Source organism: Pteronotus mesoamericanus, unplaced genomic scaffold (assembly GCF_021234165.1).
Source record: "Pteronotus mesoamericanus isolate MK-2021 breed Mesoamerican mustached bat unplaced genomic scaffold, CSHL_Meso_final scaffold_1186, whole genome shotgun sequence".
In the NCBI taxonomy this organism is placed as follows: domain Eukaryota; kingdom Metazoa; phylum Chordata; class Mammalia; order Chiroptera; family Mormoopidae; genus Pteronotus; species Pteronotus mesoamericanus.
In genome coordinates, this window is record NW_026555302.1 from 9,389,749 (window position 1) to 9,408,022 (window position 18,274).

Here is an 18,274-nt window from a genome sequence, read left to right on the forward strand (position 1 = left end):
GGGGTGCTAGAATTACGCGGTGTATGACGTGAGCAGAGAGGGATTTGACGAGCCCCCAGAGTACCCTGAGTCCATGCACTGAAGCACAGAAGCCTGGGATTTATGGACGTGTTTATGGCATCAGGACCTGAAGGCAACAGACATTCAGGGGACACAGGCTCAGAACCCCAGCTAAGGTGCAGCCTCCCCTCCTGCTTACCTGGCCCCCCCAGCACAGCCTGGGGTGGGAGCAGGACCAGGCCTCCTGGGGCACACATTCTGAATGGCTCAGATGGCAGCCCCAGAGGAACCACAAACAAGAGCCTGAAGGACAGAGCAGGGGCGGGGGAGGGAGAACAAAGCCTGCGAGCGATGGGAAAATGGCTGGGCTTACTCGGGCTGCCTGCCGGGGGGGACTCGGAGCTCCCAGCCTGCCCCTATCACCCCTGGTACTGCCAACCTGACAACCTGTGCTCCACCCAAGAAGTATGACCAGTGCCCCAGGGGTCTCCGCCTCATTCCTGAGCAGGGGAAGAGCGCACGCGGCGCACAGAGAACCGCGCTCCGGCCCACTGCACTGTCTCCCGCGATCGTGCGAGGGCCACAGGGGAAGGCAGAAAGGGCAGGCTGGGGCGAGCACAGGACGGGCAATCACAAGTGTTGGGCACTGAAGCTGGCGGGAGACAGCAGGGTAACTACATGACCGTGCTCTGAGGAAGCCCCTCCGCGCTACATCTCGAAGTGACAGTTCTTCCCTGACTTACGGCCTAGACACCAGGATGACGGAGTCCCGGATCCCACCCCTCTGAGTCAGACGCCAGGCCCTGAACCACGTGGGCCAGGGAGGTGCACTGGCCGAGCACCTCCAAAACTCCGTCTGGAGAGCATTCAGGGCATTGTATTGGGGGGTAGGGGGTGAAAGGCTGGGAGAGCCATTAGGCCACGATGTAAGCCCTGCCACGGAGGAAGGGAGAGGGGAGAAAGTGTGGCTGGAAGCCACGCAGTCTGAGGAATGTTCTACAAGGTCCTGACAGTCTTCAAGCTGGAGTCAGCTATCAGGAGCAGAGTCTCTCAGGGACGGGAGTGCCTTCATCCCTGCCACACCAAGGCACAAGCAGCCTCTGAGCAGATGGGGCGCCAGCGTCCTTGGTCAGTGAAGCACCCTGCAGCTGGAGGACTGCGAGGTGGGTTCCCATGGCAGCAGTGATATTTTAAGAAGAATCCCAGGTGATCTCTGCACATATTTAAGTGTGAGAAGCAACGCTCTAGAGCATGAGTTGACAAGCCTTCTCTGCGCAGGGCCAGAGCCTCAGTGTTTCAGGCTTTGCAGTCCATACGGACTCTGTTGCCATGACCCCACCCGGCCATGTGGCATGGAAGCAGCCACAGAGTGCATGGGTGTGGCTGGGTTCCAGAAGAACTTCATTTTCAAAACCAGCCTTCAACTTTGGAGCAGATGTGGCCCTGAGGCTGTCGTATACACCAACCTCTGCTCTCGTTGCAGGCTTACACTTTCTGAAGGCAGGGGGGGAGCCCTGCACCCGGCAGCTCCCCTCAGAAGCCCAAGTCCCTTGTGTGGGCTGCCAAAGCAGAATTTGGAAGCCATGCCCCGGTTCTCCACAAAGAGCCTCTGGTGTCAGGAGGTTCCTCGTTCTGAATGGATATCTAGTGATCTAAATTTTTGCTGCCTCTGCCCGACAAACACAACCAAGATGCTAACTCTGCCCGAAATGCTTAGGGATGACCAAAGTGAATCACGCATGCACTTGGCTCGGGGGGAACCTCAGCACATAGGAAGAAGACACACAGCTCTAATGAGGCAGGACGCAGCACGCACCAGGAGACCACACGTGATGGGCCGTGGAGGCTGCGAAGGACGGGAGAGCCTTTCACATAGGAAGGGCTGCACGCTCGAGGGGGCCAGCCCCAGGCTGTCAAAGGAGGGGGCAGGGGAACACTCATCTTACTTCTGCCACCAGACACCACCTGTCTTCTGGGGGGCCATGCTCATTTGCCTCGTCCACACAAGCAAACTCACGGATCTCATCCCAGTCAAGGTGGGTGGGCAGAGCCCACACCCGGGGACCGACACCAGCCCTCACGCCACGATTCTTCCACTCCAAGGGCAGGGGTGCTCAGACTGCAATGCACATCTGGGTTCCGGGCACACGCTCTGACTCTGAGCGTTGCTGTAACATCGGAAGAAGAGGCTGGGGTGTGGGGCTGTGCCCACCTCTTCAGTGGCACCCACCTCTTCAGAGGAGCTCTGGGAAAGACATGGGCGCGGCTCTTTGGCTCTCATCGAGTCGCACTGGATAAAGGGGGAGACAGCACCCACGGCCTTCCTTTCAAACTCTCTTTATATCTATGTCGATACGTCTGTGTCTATGAATCTGACTCCTGCGAAGCTCCAGCCTCCAAGTGACCAGAACTCTTCCCCTGAATGCACAGCTCCCTCGCTGGGAAAAGGGGTTGCCACCTCGTAACTCTAGTGCCTTTCTAAACAACAACAACAACAACAACAAAAAGCTATCAATGTGCCCTAAACAAAGGACTTTAAACCTAAGGTCGGCAGACTCTGGCCACCAGGAAATCCAGAGAACTCTTGGAAGTTACGTGAGCTACGTGCTCCTGTACATTTTCCTCGGTAGTGATCACAGCTTCCGTCAGATTCTCAAAAGAGTTTGTGACCTCACAGAAGCTTTAGGACCCTTGTCCAGCTTATCCAAAGGAATACTGCCCAGGCTAAAAAGAGCAAATGAGTTAAAAAGAGTTCTTCCAGGCCTCTGACTCCACCGTGTTCTTAAGCATCTCAAGACCATTTTGTAAAAAAAATCCCATTTACCACCATTCATATTTGACAGATGAGCAAACTAACATTCTAAGAGATTAAAGTGAATGTCCCACCAAAGTGAAAATTACAGGTTAGTGGGTTAGAAGCAAAGGCAAGTAGGTCACTCAGTAACGATGGCCTCCAGGTAGCGAGCGCCACACCATAAACCAACCCCACGGCTCACAGCACATGCTGGGCACTGGACATGCAGGATCTATTCAGACACCCCAACAACTCTCAAGACGCTCTCGCATTTTTTGATCTGAGGAAACCAGGACCCAGGAAAGCTCAATGGACTGCCAAAGACCCCAGCCCCGGTCGGCGTCAGAGACTCGCTCTGCCGCCAGGCCCATCTGGCTCCCAGGTTCTACGCTGGGCAATGCTCTGAAACTTGGAGCTCAGAGTGAGGACACTCATCTTCAAGTCAGGGACAGCTTCTCGGACACCTCTGTGTTCCCCATGGCGCGTCACGTGGCGAGGCTCTCCATAAAGATTTACTGAGCGGAGAAGCCTGGGCTCTGGCGCCAAACCTGCCAGGGGCTCACAGGCTCAGCCTCCTGGGAGCTGGGGCTGCAGGTGGCTGCTCAGCTGGGCAACTCGGGGGGACACTTGAAATCAATTACAGGTGAGGAGGAACCTATTAAAAGGTTCTCTTCTGTGTATGCTGGAGTTGGAGGAGAGACAAGGAGGTTGGGAAGGAAGGAAAGAACAGGACGGTGGCAGGGCTGGGTGCTGGAGCCTGAAGCTTGCACAGCGGGATGGGACGGAACTTGGCTTACGTCCACTGCCGAGTTCCAACGTCCAAACGGGCTCCTGACCTCAGGCCACTCCTAGGCGGCGCACATCCCTCCACTGCAGCCGCACCCAGAGCCGGCCCGGCCTCCCTGCCCTGCTTCTGAGCTCCAGGGGAGGAGCACCTACACCAGGTCTAATGGCAGCACTACCCCAAGCAGCACTGCTCTCCCTCTGGGCCAGAGGGGACTCAACTCTTGAAGTCGCCAGGGCCTGCACTGTCCCCGGCCCTAGACAATGACGCTCTGGCAATCCCCGCTGGAGTCCCACTTCCTGTTTGGGGTGGGGTTTGAGGAGAACGGAGGGAGGGAACCCTGATTGATTTTTTTTTTTCCTAATTTTCATTCAGGAATGTAAGGCTCTTTTCAACTAAGGTATAGTTGACATACAATATTGTATTAATTTCAGGTGTACAACCTAGTAATTTGACATTTCTATACTTTACTAGTTGCTACAAGGGCAAAGTTGTTACAACCACCAAAATGCCAGTATAGCCCATTCGCATAGGCCCTGCAAAAATATTTGGATGAAGGCGACCCTAAGGGATGCCTACCAGCCACCCTCTGGGTGGCAGCGGGGGGCGGAGGGGTTGATTAAACACAGCCCAGGAGCCAGGGCCGGGACAGCCCTCCAGGAAACCAGACGCCTTCCCCACTATTCCCCACTACGTGGCTTCCAAAGGCAGGCCAGCTCTCCTGTGCATGCAGCAACACTGCCACCTAGTGCCCCGTGTGGAAAGTATCCCCCAATGCCCCGCATCTCAGGAGTCCCTCTCCCTCTCTACCTTGGCAAGTGTGGCTGAGTTGCTTGACCTCTCTGATGAAGAGAAAATGCCCCAAGGTGGGCCAATGGAGAACTGGGGCACTAGGTCTAAGGTAGGTCTGCAGAAGGTGAGGTTTGGGAGCTGCTGGAAAAGAGGATGGGAGCCAAGGGCTGTCCGCACTGGAGCGGCAGCACGTCAACGGCAGAATCGTGTTTCACTCCCAGGAACAGGACCCAGTAGCTGCCACCCCGCCCCGGGGAGGCCAATCACCCCAGGAACAGACTGCGGCCCACTCACAAGCCATGCACGGGGACGAGAGGAAAATCGGGTTGTTCTGTTGACAAGAGGAAGTGCAAACAGGGACCGCTCCTCCATAGAGGGGCCGCCTTTGACCTCGACCACCGCAGGGCCCCCCACCGCAGGGCCCCTAGCGGCCTACGGAGCTAAGCACAGTGCGGAGGCAAGGGTGCCTGCGGCCCCGGGAGTGTGGCTGCTGGAACCCTGAGGAACGAGGCCTGTTCCCTTCCCCCATTTCTCCCAGACTTTACCCTAAATTCTTCCTGAACATTTTCTGATGTGCTCAAGGCTGAAGGGAAGACAGGGTGGAAGCTGGAGAGGAGACAGACCTAGGTATCCCCTCCCCCTGACCTTCCTGGTACAGACTTAAGGGGAGATGCCGGTCCACCACGGGGGCCACTTTGATTTGGAGAGAAAGAAACCCCAGAAGCTAGATCGTCTGCAAAAGATTTCCTGCCTAATTTTACATGCTTAGGGAGGTTAAAAGAGTTCAAATGGGCACTTGGGAGAAGGATCTGAGCGTGTGTGCTGTGGCAGGCTGGGGGGCGGTCGGTGGCGACAGACAGACAGGTGGTCAAGGGGGAGCTCTACAGGAACTGGCGTGGGGGAGACGTCTCAAGGAATGCTGTAAGTTGGATCAAATCGTGACGACACTCTCCTCCGTGCGGGTCATTAGACAGGAGGACACACAAGGGTGAAGACGGCTCAGGTACCCACGGCCGGGAGTCCGTTTCCCCCGGTTCGAGGTTTAATGATCCAGAGCAATAGTCTCAAGAGCCTCCCTCAGGCATTCCTGCTGGATCCTGCTCCAATCCGCACAGCCAGGGAGCAGATCCCAGGTCCCCACGCTGCTACTGCAAGGGGAGGGGTAAGTGGAGCCGCGGGTCCCAGTCTAGACTACGAGCACACAGCTTCCCTGGCAGATGGGCACCAGGAAGCCGGATCAGGCAGCACGAAGATGTCATCTGGGAAAGACGGCGGCACTGCCAACTCTGGTCAGATAATCATCTCATTATTTCTTCCATTTGGCCCCAGAAAAAGGATTTCCTTCGACTCTGTCTCTACCCCCACCTATCTTGCAGCCCAGCCCCTTCTCTCTCCCCTCCCCTTACACCCTCTCCCACCCCAAAATAAAATAAAGCAAAACCACAAAACTCTCGAGTGCTCAGTGTCTGGGAATCCCAGCTTCCAAAGGAGAAATCACAGCCAAAGAGGGGGAGACAGTGTGTCCAGCAGGGATGTTCCAGCAACACCCCATTGAAAGAGGCTACCCCCTTCCAGACTCCTCTCTCTGGTCTAAAACTTATTTGCAGGCATCCAGTGACCTGAGACTTTTTTAGTCTGGACGGCTGTCAAGCACTCCCCGGCCACGGAGCTGTTCCCAGTTGGCCTCGGGCGGGCTCTGCGTTGCTCCGATTTCCCTTTCCGTGTACTTGGACTGGAAACATCCACAGGCGTTGTGGACGATCCAAATGAATACGCTTACACCGGTTCTACGTGTGTGAGGTGTGTGAGGTGCTGTCACGGAGACACAAAAGGATGATGCTGAATGATAACACGCCGGGTCTCACCCCCATCCCTTGCTTGAAACGAGCCCCCCTCAATAAGGCAAGGGAGACAGTTCTTTCTAACCCCACTATTTCCCTTGTCCTTCTGGGTGACTTTCTGGGAAAACCTAGATCTGAGGAGAGTGGAAAATAAATGTGGGTAATGTGCCCAGAGGTTGCCTCTGCCGGAAGCAACAGCATTGTACTATGAGCCTCTTCAGGCTCCTCTCATAACAGCCAGGGCTCGCAACCAGGGTCCTGGCTTGGAAGTGCCCACCTTTTCCAGCTGACCCCAGTGTCCCTGGGCTCACACGTGATTGTCAGGGACCCCAGGACCTGGACCCGGTGGTAGCTATCTGCTAAGTTCCAGGGCTGCTCAAAGGCAGGGCGCCTGTCAAGAGCCAGTGGCTGTGCACCTGGCCGCCTGGTTCAGTGGCTGCGTGGCCCAGCCCACGCGTGACTCACTGCCCAGGTCCTTGGATTCTCGTGGAGATTTGGAGCCGCCTGGGTCTCTCCTACTGGACTACGAGAAACGGAGTGTGAACCTTGTCCCCGGTGACAAAGAACCAGAGTCCTCCCCCTTTAAAGAGGAGTGAGGGGGTGGGCTGGAGGTCTCCGAAGTGCCATCGCAGCATATAGAACCACAGATCACTCCAAGGGACAGGCACTCTTGTGCCTGCACGGTCACTACTGTAGCATCACTACAGATAAGGCCGGGAGTCCTGCTGTGCTGGTGCAGAAAGGCTCTTTACCTCCTCTTCCTGGCCAGCCCTTCCTGGCTTTCCTGCTCCATCTGTCCCTTCCCCCCGCGTCCCCATGGTCTGACCCCATCAAAAATGAAGCCAGCCGTACCCCAAGGAGCACGGGAAGCCCAGGAAGGGGGTATTACCTGCGATGATGGCTGGGTTGCTCTGACCTCCCTCCGGCTTCAACCAGGCTTCCACTGTGAATGCCTCCCGGGGAATCTCAGCCAGCACTTCCGGACGCAGCAGCAGCCTCTCCCGCCTCCCCGAGAAGTACAAGACGGGCAATCCTCCTCTGTGGGAGTCTGAGGTCTCTGCTTCCCGGGAGGGGTTCCCTTTGCCACTCTGGACATTGTCCTCCGAAGGACTGGTTCTCACCCCGTGCATAAGGGGGCGCTTAGGCCAAGGTTGGAAACGCCGGGGAGAGACATCGAGGTTTCCCCGCACGCCCTCTGCCTGCCCCTTCACCACCTGGCGACGTCGCCGGGCCTTGGCCAGACCCTGCCTTTGGGTCTCTGGTTTGGGTTCCCTCTGGCTGCTGGTAATGAAGGTGGTGGTCATGGTGGCAGCCACGGCTGGGCGTTCCCCAGGCCCCGCCTCACCTAGAGACTCCTCTGATCCTCGATTGTCAAGATAAGTGTCATCATCTGCCAGCAGCTCCGACTGCCCAACAGGATCAGCCCCTGCCCACAGGGCAGCCGGCTGCTGGGCCTCAGCCCTCACCACAGCACCTGCCGTCGGGGCTTGGCCCACGCTGCTCGTGGCCATTTCCTTGGTGGCGGGCGCACTGCGTCCTGCATGGCGCACGCCCAGATCCCCCACAGGGTAGGGCCTCAGGCTGCTGCCAGGCCTGCTGGGGTAGACCCCAAAGAGGTGATGCTGGGGAGAAGCTCTGGGTCTCCGGATCCTGGTCCCCAGCCAGCAGCGCTCTCCTGCCGACGGCACCTCACTCGGGTGTCCCCTCTGAGCCAGGGACCGCTTGAGTGTCCAGCCCGGCTCAGGGCTGGCCGTGCCGAGTGCCCACCCGGCCAGGATCACCAGGACCTTTAAGTGCATCATGCTTCCCCCAGCTCTTTACACGGAGCCAGAAAGCCAACTTCTGGGTACCACACCGGGAGGAGGGGGATGGAGAGAATGAGACGGCCAGCAGTGGACTTGCAGTCACCGGGGAAACTGTTGTGTTCACAGAGCAAACTTTTTCAGGCAGCCCCGAAAGAGTGCCTCTGCTGGCTACCTGCTCCCGGGCTGTGCCGGGTGGCCTCCGCGCCTCCACCGGGGTGCGCGCCCTCACCTCTCCCTTCACCTCCTGCCCTGCTCCAGCTCAGTCCTCACAGAGTGAAGTTCATTTCTCTGGGTTCCTTTGAATTTCCTCCAGAGAGCTCAGGTTTCTTTTTTTTTTTTTTCCCTTTTCAATAGCCCCTCCCCTTGCTGATTCTAGAGGAGGGACACGTGGACATAAGCCAAAGCCTCTCAAATACACACTCACTCCCAAACACGTAGCCCTTGCCACCTGAAGTCATTAAAAAGACCCTTCTCCCCTGATTTTCATTTTGTTCCTTCCCAGGAGTTACCCTCTCTTCGTAGTCCTTAACCTGAAATGCATTCACCTTCAAACAAATGACTGGAAGGACTTTTATGCAGAGTCACAGAACTGATGCTAATTTAAAAGAGCAAAAAGCACCTGGGCGCACAGAGCTCCAAGCCGGCACTTAGCTTTCCCTCTCCAGGTGTGTCCTCGGCCGGAGTCCGTCAGCCTCCAGTCTGCCTTGCAGGTTGAGTCTCTCTCTCAGCTCCAGGCTTGGGCTGGTGGAGTGTTGGTGGTTTTGTTTTTGTTTTTAAATCCCCTTCCAAGTGGTTAGTATGTTGCAGGTCTCTGTAAAGTTCTCCTTTGGGGTGTTGGTCCGATGTCCTAATAATCTTATGAATCTGCGAGCCCTGGACTTGATCTTCTGGGAGTCTTGTGGGTCCCTGGGAAGATGGACAAGAGAGTGAGAAGAAGAGCACATACTTCAGGGGACCTGTGTGCTCTGGTCCCTCCTGTTCCCCGTCTCCCTTCCCCTCTGCCTAGAATTATCTCCTTGGTTGTTTCATTTAAAGACCATGATGATGTCAAAGCTAATAAGTTCAGTGTATCACTCCACCCACTCTCTGTCCCCTCCTTCCTCCTGAAAACCTCCCCAACCTCACTGAGGCACAGGGGACAGATGCTACTCTCGGTTTCCCCAAGAAACATCTCAGGCTTTCTCTCTCGGCAGCCACAGCCTACACAATCAATAGCAAACAATCAATAGGGCGTTGGAGCCCTCTTCTCTGTGTGTCTCTCCTCTCTCTCTCTCTCTCTCTCTCTCTCACACACACACACACACACACACACACACACGTGTGCTGGGAGCAGCCCTGCCTAATAAAGCCACACCGCCCTTTTAGGGACCACTTGTATCTCTTTCATTTTGCACAAACCTCCTGTATTTTTTTTTCCCTTATTTTAATCACTTGGGATTTAAAAGGAAATACCCCAAATTCACCTTATATAGGACATTGGGGAAAAAGAAATCAATTATCCTGCTGTAAGGAGCATTGTTATTGTCTCTGAAGTTTCTCACTCTGGTTACTAAAAGTCACAATGTGCTGAGTGAACAAATAAACAAATGAGATGCTCAAAATAAGTAATTTGCAAAAAATGACCCAAGCTAGACCCAAGCAAGTATTTTTCAATGGACTGAAAATGAATAGACAGGATAGGGAAGTGAGTAACGTGATTTTCACCTCTGCAGTAACGTCGCCTAGGTGCAGGCTACCTCGCGGAGTCGCACGTGCCTACACACACAGAGCGCGGTTCTGAATTCTCAACACAGGTAAGGGTGGTTGACCTCAGACGGGCACCGAATAGGTAGAGAAGTATATTGGGTCCTTCATTCAATAATAAGAAAAATCGCTTGCACTTCCCAAATCACTGCTTGTGTCGCCCACATAGGAAACCTACAGCCCACAAAGTTCGGAGTGAGATCACGCTGCCTCTTCTGCCTTGGGTCTCCTCAAGGTCTTCCCAACTCCTCTACCCCAGCTAACCGCTGACTTCTTTGCTTTAAGGATGCTGTACCCCACACACCCCATCAGGGGCACGTCCTGTTTCCCTGGGCTGCGTCCACCGGAGCCTCCAAGCAAGTCCCCCAAGAAGACATCAATATGGGCACATGGACACCACTAAATGAATCTGTTGATTCTGGACTATCCATACTCCTCTTCTCAGGTCCTTATCTCCCTCCGCTCTCCTGACTCAGTTCTTTACTTCTTTCTATTTTTCCTGAAGCAGCTCAGTAAAGACTGGGGCTTTGGAAGGGGTAGGGGGAGATATAGAGGAAGACAGAAAAGCAGAGAGAGGGGAGAGACAGAGAGTAAGAGAGGGAGAAGAAACCAGGAAAGAAAGGACGGAGAGGAAGCTTAGCTGAAAGTGAAGGGAAGATACTCAGGTAAGAAAAGAAGAAGTAAGCTTCCCCTCCCTCATGCCGCCCCCACGACCCTCAGAAAAAGGTTTCCTACCATTCATTTCAGGAAGGAGGGATAACACAGCAAGGAAGAAGAATCCCGCATGCTTTGCTCCCCTGTTACTCTGGGAATGATCTTGCGTCCCCTATAGGTCTCTCCTGGCTCTCAGCTGCTAATAATCCATTCATAAGCTTTCAAGAAGCTACACAAAACTCAAGCTTCCAGTTTAGTTTCTCTCTCTCTCCCCCCTTCATTCCTTTGCTCACCACTCTCCTTCAGCTCTTGGCAGTCCAAAGTTAAAAAAAAAATGTTGAACCATTTCTGTGTTTTCCTCCTGTTGTAACTTTTGCTGTGACATCATAACCCTGCCCACCAACACCCCACCTCTCGCTCTCCTCTGCATCCCACCCCTCATCAGCCCCCTACCCTCAAGACACCCCCCACGGAGAAGCAGGGCTCCTGTCAGTTCCAACGTGTGAAAACACAAAGCCACTAGAAGGTGCCCCCCTCTCTCTCAGGTCCCCCGCCTCTCCCCCCCTCCCTGCCTTACCCACCGCTCGGCCACGGCTCTCTGAAGGCTTCTAACAATGATCCCATCTGTTTGACATGTGCGGAAAGGTGGGCTGGACTCAGATAATCTGTCAAGTGGATCAGATCAAAAACACAGCCACCCCCCCCCCGCCCCAGTCCCATCACACACACACCCCCCAGACCCCAGCGACAGTGTGAGAGGAGCCAGGCTGCCACAGCACCCACTCGGGGTGCCAGGGAGAAAGGCACCAAGCCCGCCCCAGGAAACGCACACTCACATCCATCTATGAATTCGGTGGCTTGTTTGTTTATGACAAACGCCCGCACCCCAGTCCCCTGCTCCTCTCCCCTAAGCCCTGCCACTCCGCAAGTGCACAGATTTGAAAGCTGGTAGGATCTGTTTTGAAATCTCCAACAAGAGGGTTTTCCCCCCTTTTCTTCGCTCCCAAGCACTATCTGTGGCGATCAGGCTGGAGCAAGGCTGCCAGCAAAGGCAGGAGGCCCCTTCTAGGGTACAGGCTTCCAGGCCAGCGCGACTAGAGGGAATGGATTTAAGGACACACAGCAGGAGCTGGCTGAATTTATTTTATTTTGACGGGGGTAGTTGGGGGAGGAATATCATTTCTGAAATGCCCAAGGAATGAAGGGAGAGGATATGGATTTCTTAAACAGTTTTTGCAAGAGGAGCGGTGTCTTTTTCTGCAGGTAAATCTATAAGGCAAGAAATTGGAGCTTAGAGATAAACAAGGACCGAGAGGGAGAGGGAGGGCAGGGGAAGGAGGAAAAAGAGAGGGGGAGAGGGAGAGGGGTTGGGGAGATGGGAAAATGGAGAGAGGAAAGAGGGGAGGGGGACAGAAAGGGGGCGAGGGGACAAGAGGAGGAAGGGAGGGAGGAAAGAAAAGGAGAAAGGGGGAAGGAGGGAGGGGGACAGGAGGGACTGAGGAGGAAAAGAGGGAAATGGAGGGGGAGGGGTGGGGAGGGGTGGGGAGGGGGACAAAGGGAGAAGAGGAAAGTCTGGGAGGAGAAAGGACTGAAGAAGAAAAGCAGGGGAGAGAGGAAGAAGAACGAGGCAGAAGGGAAGGGAGAGAGGAGGAGGTGGGGAGGCACATGAAATATGGAGACAGGGAGGCAGCTCAGACCCATGATGCTCCATCGTAAAGGAGTCGCAGGGGCAGTTGAGGCGTGACACGGCCAGACGGGGCAGAGGGGAGGTTTTGTGACTAAGGACACACACTCGAGGGGCTCACTGATGCTGACTGGACACGTTTCTTAAAAATCCGATTGTCTGGGTTCTGCATTGTCTCTTTAAGCAAACCCCTCTTCCCTCTTCCTTTCCTGCCTACGTCTCCTCCTCCAATACCACCTTCCCTCATTCACCTTTTTGTCCCCAGCCATATCTTCCCCTAGAGAATTCGCAAGTAAAATTTAGACACCCACCCCCACCCCCCACAAACACACTTATTAGTCCCTTTCTTTGCTTCCTTCTACCCATGGAGGGTCCTGGGTCCTCGTCTCTGAAGACTGAGCTGTTTACAATAATCTGCACTTCACTTCAACCCAATTTATACTGTACTTTCTTTGTGCCAGGACATCAGAGCTGTTTTGCTGGTATTTGCTGCCATAGTGTAGCTAGTCAGTTTCCATTAGCACTGTCACCATTACTATTAAGAGTCTTTGAACAAAAGGAGGAGCCAGTCCAGTTCGCGTCCACCTGCAGTATAGAGCGCTCATGGGGGGAGGGGGAAGAGAGGGTGGGGGAGAGGAGGAGAGAGACCCCTGAATGTGGTCACGCTCCTCTCTGACTTTCTGATTCCCAGATCTGATCCCTTGAGGGGAACGCTCAGCTGGGAGGCGGCCAGGGAGCGTAGTAATGAAAGCCTCCCAGAACACAACCAAATGCAGCATCTATATATAGGAGCAGAGTCTGTTTTAGCTACTTGCAGTCTAAAATGACACCCGGAAGCAAACATTTCAGCAATATGTTTATTGGAACCGTGTTCGGCTAGAGCTGGAGAGAGCGAGCTGCTCTGAAGGCTCTCGCGCCACAGCTCGGGGTTGCTGCTCTCGGCCCCCACGCTCCCCCACATTCTCCCCAGCACCCAGAGCAGGGAGTCAGCGTCTCTATCCTCATGGGGGTGGCTTGAGATTCCTTTGGGGTGACCGAGCACAGCCCCTTTTTTCACGGGTAAGGAAACTGGGGTGAAGTCACAGGATTAATGGCCGGGTCACATATGGCCTCCAGGTCTCCAGAACCCAGCCCAGGTTTTCCCTCCCCTATCTGCACCTGTCTTGCTGTCTGGCACCTGCAGCCAATCAGGTGGATGGAAGGGCAGAGTGAGAGACTGGCCACCCAGGGTCCACATCCGGCAAAACTGCCCAGAGAGTACAGTTGGTCGGGTGTGTTCTGTAACTCAGAGACACACAGCACTCGCAGGGAAGATCTGGGCTTCTTGCTCCTCCTTGCACATCGTGAGCCAAGAGAGGCCCTTTTGGTTGAACTGTGTGGAGCTCCGTATGTTAGATAATCACACCCTTTTCCGTAACACTATTACTGCTATAACTTGTTATGGATGTTAACGGTGGTGTTTTGCAAAGTGCCTCTCATGTAAATAGATCAAAGTATTTCCTCCACAGGTTAGGCCTTCCGCCCCCTTGGGAGATGCAAGACAGAGGCAACATGCCAGAGGCAGAGCGCCACGCCCCCGCCCTGACAGTCCCTTGGGCAAGTGCTTCCTGGAGGGTTTTGAGCCTTGGAACCAACCTGCAGAAGCCTGGGGCTGGGGGAGTGACAGCAATGCTGGACCCTCCCCTGCTCGTCAGCAGGAAAAAGGCTCGGCACAGTTTGGCCTCCACTAGGACTGCCTTTGTGCCCCGAGTCTCTTCAAAAGGCTCAACAAAAATAACAAGACAACTTGTGTACTTGCTTTTCCATTGACCTAATGCACCTTCCAGTGCATTCCTTCCTCCCCACCAGAAGGACACAAATGTCTGTAAATCATACCTCAGTAAACTTGGGGCAGAGAGCAGGAGAAAATGGAGCCAGGGCAGAGCCAGGGGCTTTGGATTCTGAATACGGCGTTCTTCTGTCTGCATCCTGCAGGATGCGAAAGACCAAAGCAGAGCCTGACACTGCTTGGTTGAGGTTAAGGGCCACTCTCTGCCTAAACTCTCCACGGACCTCTCACCTTAGCCCTGAGGGAACCCTGTGGACCCAGACTGTCTGGAGCAGAGCTGGCTGCTAGTCCCAGTTCCATCAACTAATGACCCTAACAAATCAAAAAACCAGTCACAGAGGGGAGCACTGACCAAAGGTTAGGCCCCTGCTCTGCCATGCAATAGCTGCCTGACCTCGGGTAGTGAATGGACTTTCCGGAGCGATCTGTAACCCGAGGAGACTGGAACAGGAGTTCTCCAAGTTCCCTTCCTGGTCACACTTCAGGGTCCCTAATTTTTCAGCCCAACACTTTCCTAAGATTCTGTTTTCTCAGTTATTTAAAAAACAACAGCCAGTGCCCACTTCCTATACATATCCTAGAGACTCGAGTGCACCTTGTTGATGGATGCCCCTGAACTTTTAGTCCTTAAAGAAAGCCCTGTGTTCAAGTGTAACTCCCCTGTAACATGAACAGCAAGAAACAGGGGAAGCTTTCGAGTTCTGTGATTAGCAAGGAAGATGTCCCATCCGCAGGCACCACTGCCATGGATTGAACAGATGAAACAATAGAACACATGGTGTTGTTACTACTAAAACACTTACATGGAAATGGTGCTTAAACTTGATACTGAGCTAGAATCTTGAAATTTGGTAATCCCCACAGATGGAAAAAATAACAATATTAATAATAACTAACATTTATTACTGGCAACATGGCAGGCACTGTTCTAATCACTTGACATACAGTAGTTGATTCAATGCTCACAACAGTTCCGTGAGGTGGGTACTTCTATTATCTCCATTCTCAAATGAATTGTAACAGTAGCAGCTAACATTTATTGAGCATATACTATGTGCTCAATGTAGCAACTACTAGTCCATGTAGATCTACTAAACAATGCACATACATTACCTAATTTAATGCAACAACTCGCCTATGAGACAACTCCACTATGAGCCCCATTTTCTGAGGGGAAAACTAAGGCACAGAGGGTTCAAGCCACTTACCTGAGCCTGTCTGCCTTGAAAAGCACCGCCGGTCTCCAGCGTCCTTGCTGCTAATCCCCACGCTGCACCGACTCCCCACAAAGGATGTGAACACACACCGACGAAGGCTGGACCCCTGCACAGCACAGCCAGGCTTTTCCTGGTGAGGACATCCCAGTGGTTCCTCTGGAGCAGAAGAAAGGTCTCTGTTACGTCTTTTCCTAAAGTCGCCTCTGGTAGAGGGTCCGATGCCTTCAAGAAAGGTCGCCCTGCTGATAGCAGCAGCCAGGGGCAAGCTCCACCTCTGCTGATGCTAAGGCACCTTCCACAGGCCCCCAAAGACTCCTGTCCTCACTGCCTTTGCCCCAGATCCATCATGTCCCCAAAGAAATCTAAGAAAACCAATCACCCATGGCTGGTGTGGCTCAGTGGATTGGGTGCTGGCCTGAAATCCAAAGGGTCACTGGTTCGATTCCCAGTCAGGGTGCATGCCTGGGTTGTGGGCCAGGTCCCTCGTAGGGGGTGTATGAGAGGCAACCTCACATGGATGTTTCTCTCCTCCTCTTTCTCCTTCCCTTCCCTTCTCTCTAAAAATAAATAAATGAAATCTTTAAAAAAAGAAAAAAGAAAACCAGTCACTTCCTTTGCTCATTAACTCCATCCGGGGGAAATCACGCAAGATGGATAAATGTCAGGTTGTCTATACATTATCACTAATATGAACTTTTAATACTAATAACAGCTATTAGTTGATGGTCCATTAACCATCATGAAATAAATACTTTCTATGTTAAGGTCAACTCTGACACAGAACTCCAGGTTTTAGCCCAGATTCTAAATACTGAGAGGTATTCATGTCATTTAATTGCTGAAATGTGGTCCATGTGTAAATACAGTCATATCTCAGTATCCGTGGGCTTCAGCGTTCCTCAAACCCTGTACTCATCACATTTTGATGAGAAAAAATGTTTCGGCACTCGGTACTTGCTCAAGACTCGTTGCCCTTGCTAGAACTTGTATGAGTCACTATACCACCTTGAAAGAGAAAATTCTTCATCGTTAGGTACTTGTCAGTTTCAGCACTCATAGCGAGTTCTAGAACAAATTAATGACGAGTACTGAGGTACCACCGTATTTCCAAATGGATATGCCCCAGATGTCTTTCGGAAAGAGAGCAGGCCTATGGAAAAGAAAAGTTTTCCCTTCTGCCCTGACTGGTGAGGCTCAGTGGGTTGGGCGTTGTCCCGCAAAGTCAAAGGTCATGTATTCGGTTCCCAGTCAGGGCATACGCCTGGGCTGCGGGTTCGGTCCCTGACTGGGACTGCATGGGCGAGAGGCAACAGATCAGTGTTTCTCTCTCACACTGATGTTTCTCTCCCTCTCTTTCTCCTCACTTCCCCTCTCTTTATAAATGAATAAATTAAATAAATAAATAAATAAATAAATAAATCTCTTAAAAAAAGAAAACATTTCCCTTCCTAAGCCCAGCCCAGCCTTCGGGAAGGGTGGCAGGAGCACAAAGCAAGGAGCACCAACTCAGCTTGCCAAGAGTCCTCCACCTCACTCAGCAGGAGATGCCAAGGGAAGCACACGTTTCTTTTCTGCAGACTAAGCTCTGCGCAGGTGGTCTAGGAAGAGGGTAGATCTGTAGGGGACGAATACGAGTTCTAACCTGGGCTCTGCTCCCATGGCTGTGTGGTCTCAAGGACAAGAGTGGGCCTGCACCATAGGGGAGAGGCTGTAATGCGACACATTTCTCAGCGATGTATGTGGCACAGAGTAGGTGCTTGAAATACATTAGCATTACAGAAAACATCAACTCCTTCATATTGCCTACTTACAAGTTTCTTACTATAAGCTTTCAATCACTCTCAATGATCCATTTTGATGCCACTCCTCTTACATTAAGTCTTTCCTATGTTACAATTGCTCTTTGTTCATCTAACTCTGTCATTCTCGATCCTTCAGTCCCTTAAGTCCCACTTTTTTGTTGCAAATATTTTGTACTGAAAATTCAAACACAGGATGACCTACCTGACATGATTTCAAAGTTAATACTTTATAATACTTGAAAAAAAACCTTACAGTGAAATAAAATAAATGTCCATACATAATTGTTTCTCACACAACTGCATTAAAAGACAAATGAAATAATCAAAGGCCTGAACATACTTTTCAGGAATAAGTTTGGATTTTAGAGTAATAAGGAAAAGGACTGACAAAGATTCCATGTATCTTTCTTGGTACTTGCATACTGAAACCAGGGTGAGTCTGTCAGTGTATGTTTGCAGAGCTCACGTGACGACGTGAGCTCCAAGTGCAGGCTGACGGGTGTGTGCACGGGTGACTCAGACGTGGGAACAGCACTGGCGTCGATGGCGTGATTTTCCGAAACGTGGAACAACTCTTGGCAAAATTAGCAAACAAATCGAAAGGTAAATCTCCCTTCAAATTACATATTATTTGCCTTCCTGGGAAAGTAAATTTAAAGTATAGGAAATAACTTCCATGACTGAGCGCTTCCATTTAAGATAGAGCTAGTAGCTTAACACCGATCATTGTGCTGGGTCTTCCATCGACATGAGTGTTTGGTCAAACATTCAAGAGTCAAGCAGGATGCAGGAGGATTCATTCTGTGGGACTTTCCATGAGCTACAAGGACATCTGATGTCCCTGGTGCTAATGAATGCCAGCAGTAACCTCCCATCACTGTGACACCAAAACCACCCTCACTGTTTTCTAAAATGTCCCCACGGGGCAGTCCCTCTCCCATGGAGAACCATCCATCTAGACCAGTGCCAGAATCTTATGCAGAGAGATCCATATTTGCTCAAGATTCACAAGGGAGGATGTCATATGGAGGCTTCTAACTGCATTTTGTATGGCTTTTGGTGACAAAACTGAAGTACATACTCCTCAACAGCGGTTGGAACTGTGTCTTATATACATACACTCAAAGATACAGAGAGCACAGTCCACCTGACTGCACTAAATGTCATCCAGTGAGCTTCTGGCTCAAGCAGTAGTGTACTCAGTCCCATGGAGCTCCCTGTACCTAAAAATAAATAAATAGAAAACATTATCCAGCATCCTGGTTCTCAAAACTGAAATCATGGGTCTTGGTATTTGGCCCCCAATGCCACAGAATGTACCTCAAATTAT

The 18,274-nt window shown here is 52.4% G+C and overlaps 1 protein-coding gene across 1 annotated transcript in view; it reads right to left on the minus strand.

The window, feature by feature from the left end:
• Positions 1-8,013, minus strand: part of PAPPA2 (pappalysin 2) — a 201,459-nt gene extending 193,446 nt beyond the window's left edge. The window contains exon 1 of the mRNA XM_054587725.1: positions 7,101-8,013. Coding sequence (XP_054443700.1) covers positions 7,101-8,013 — 913 coding nt within the window. The remainder of the gene's footprint in view (positions 1-7,100) is intronic.
• Between the last annotated feature and the right edge of the window lie 10,261 nt (positions 8,014-18,274).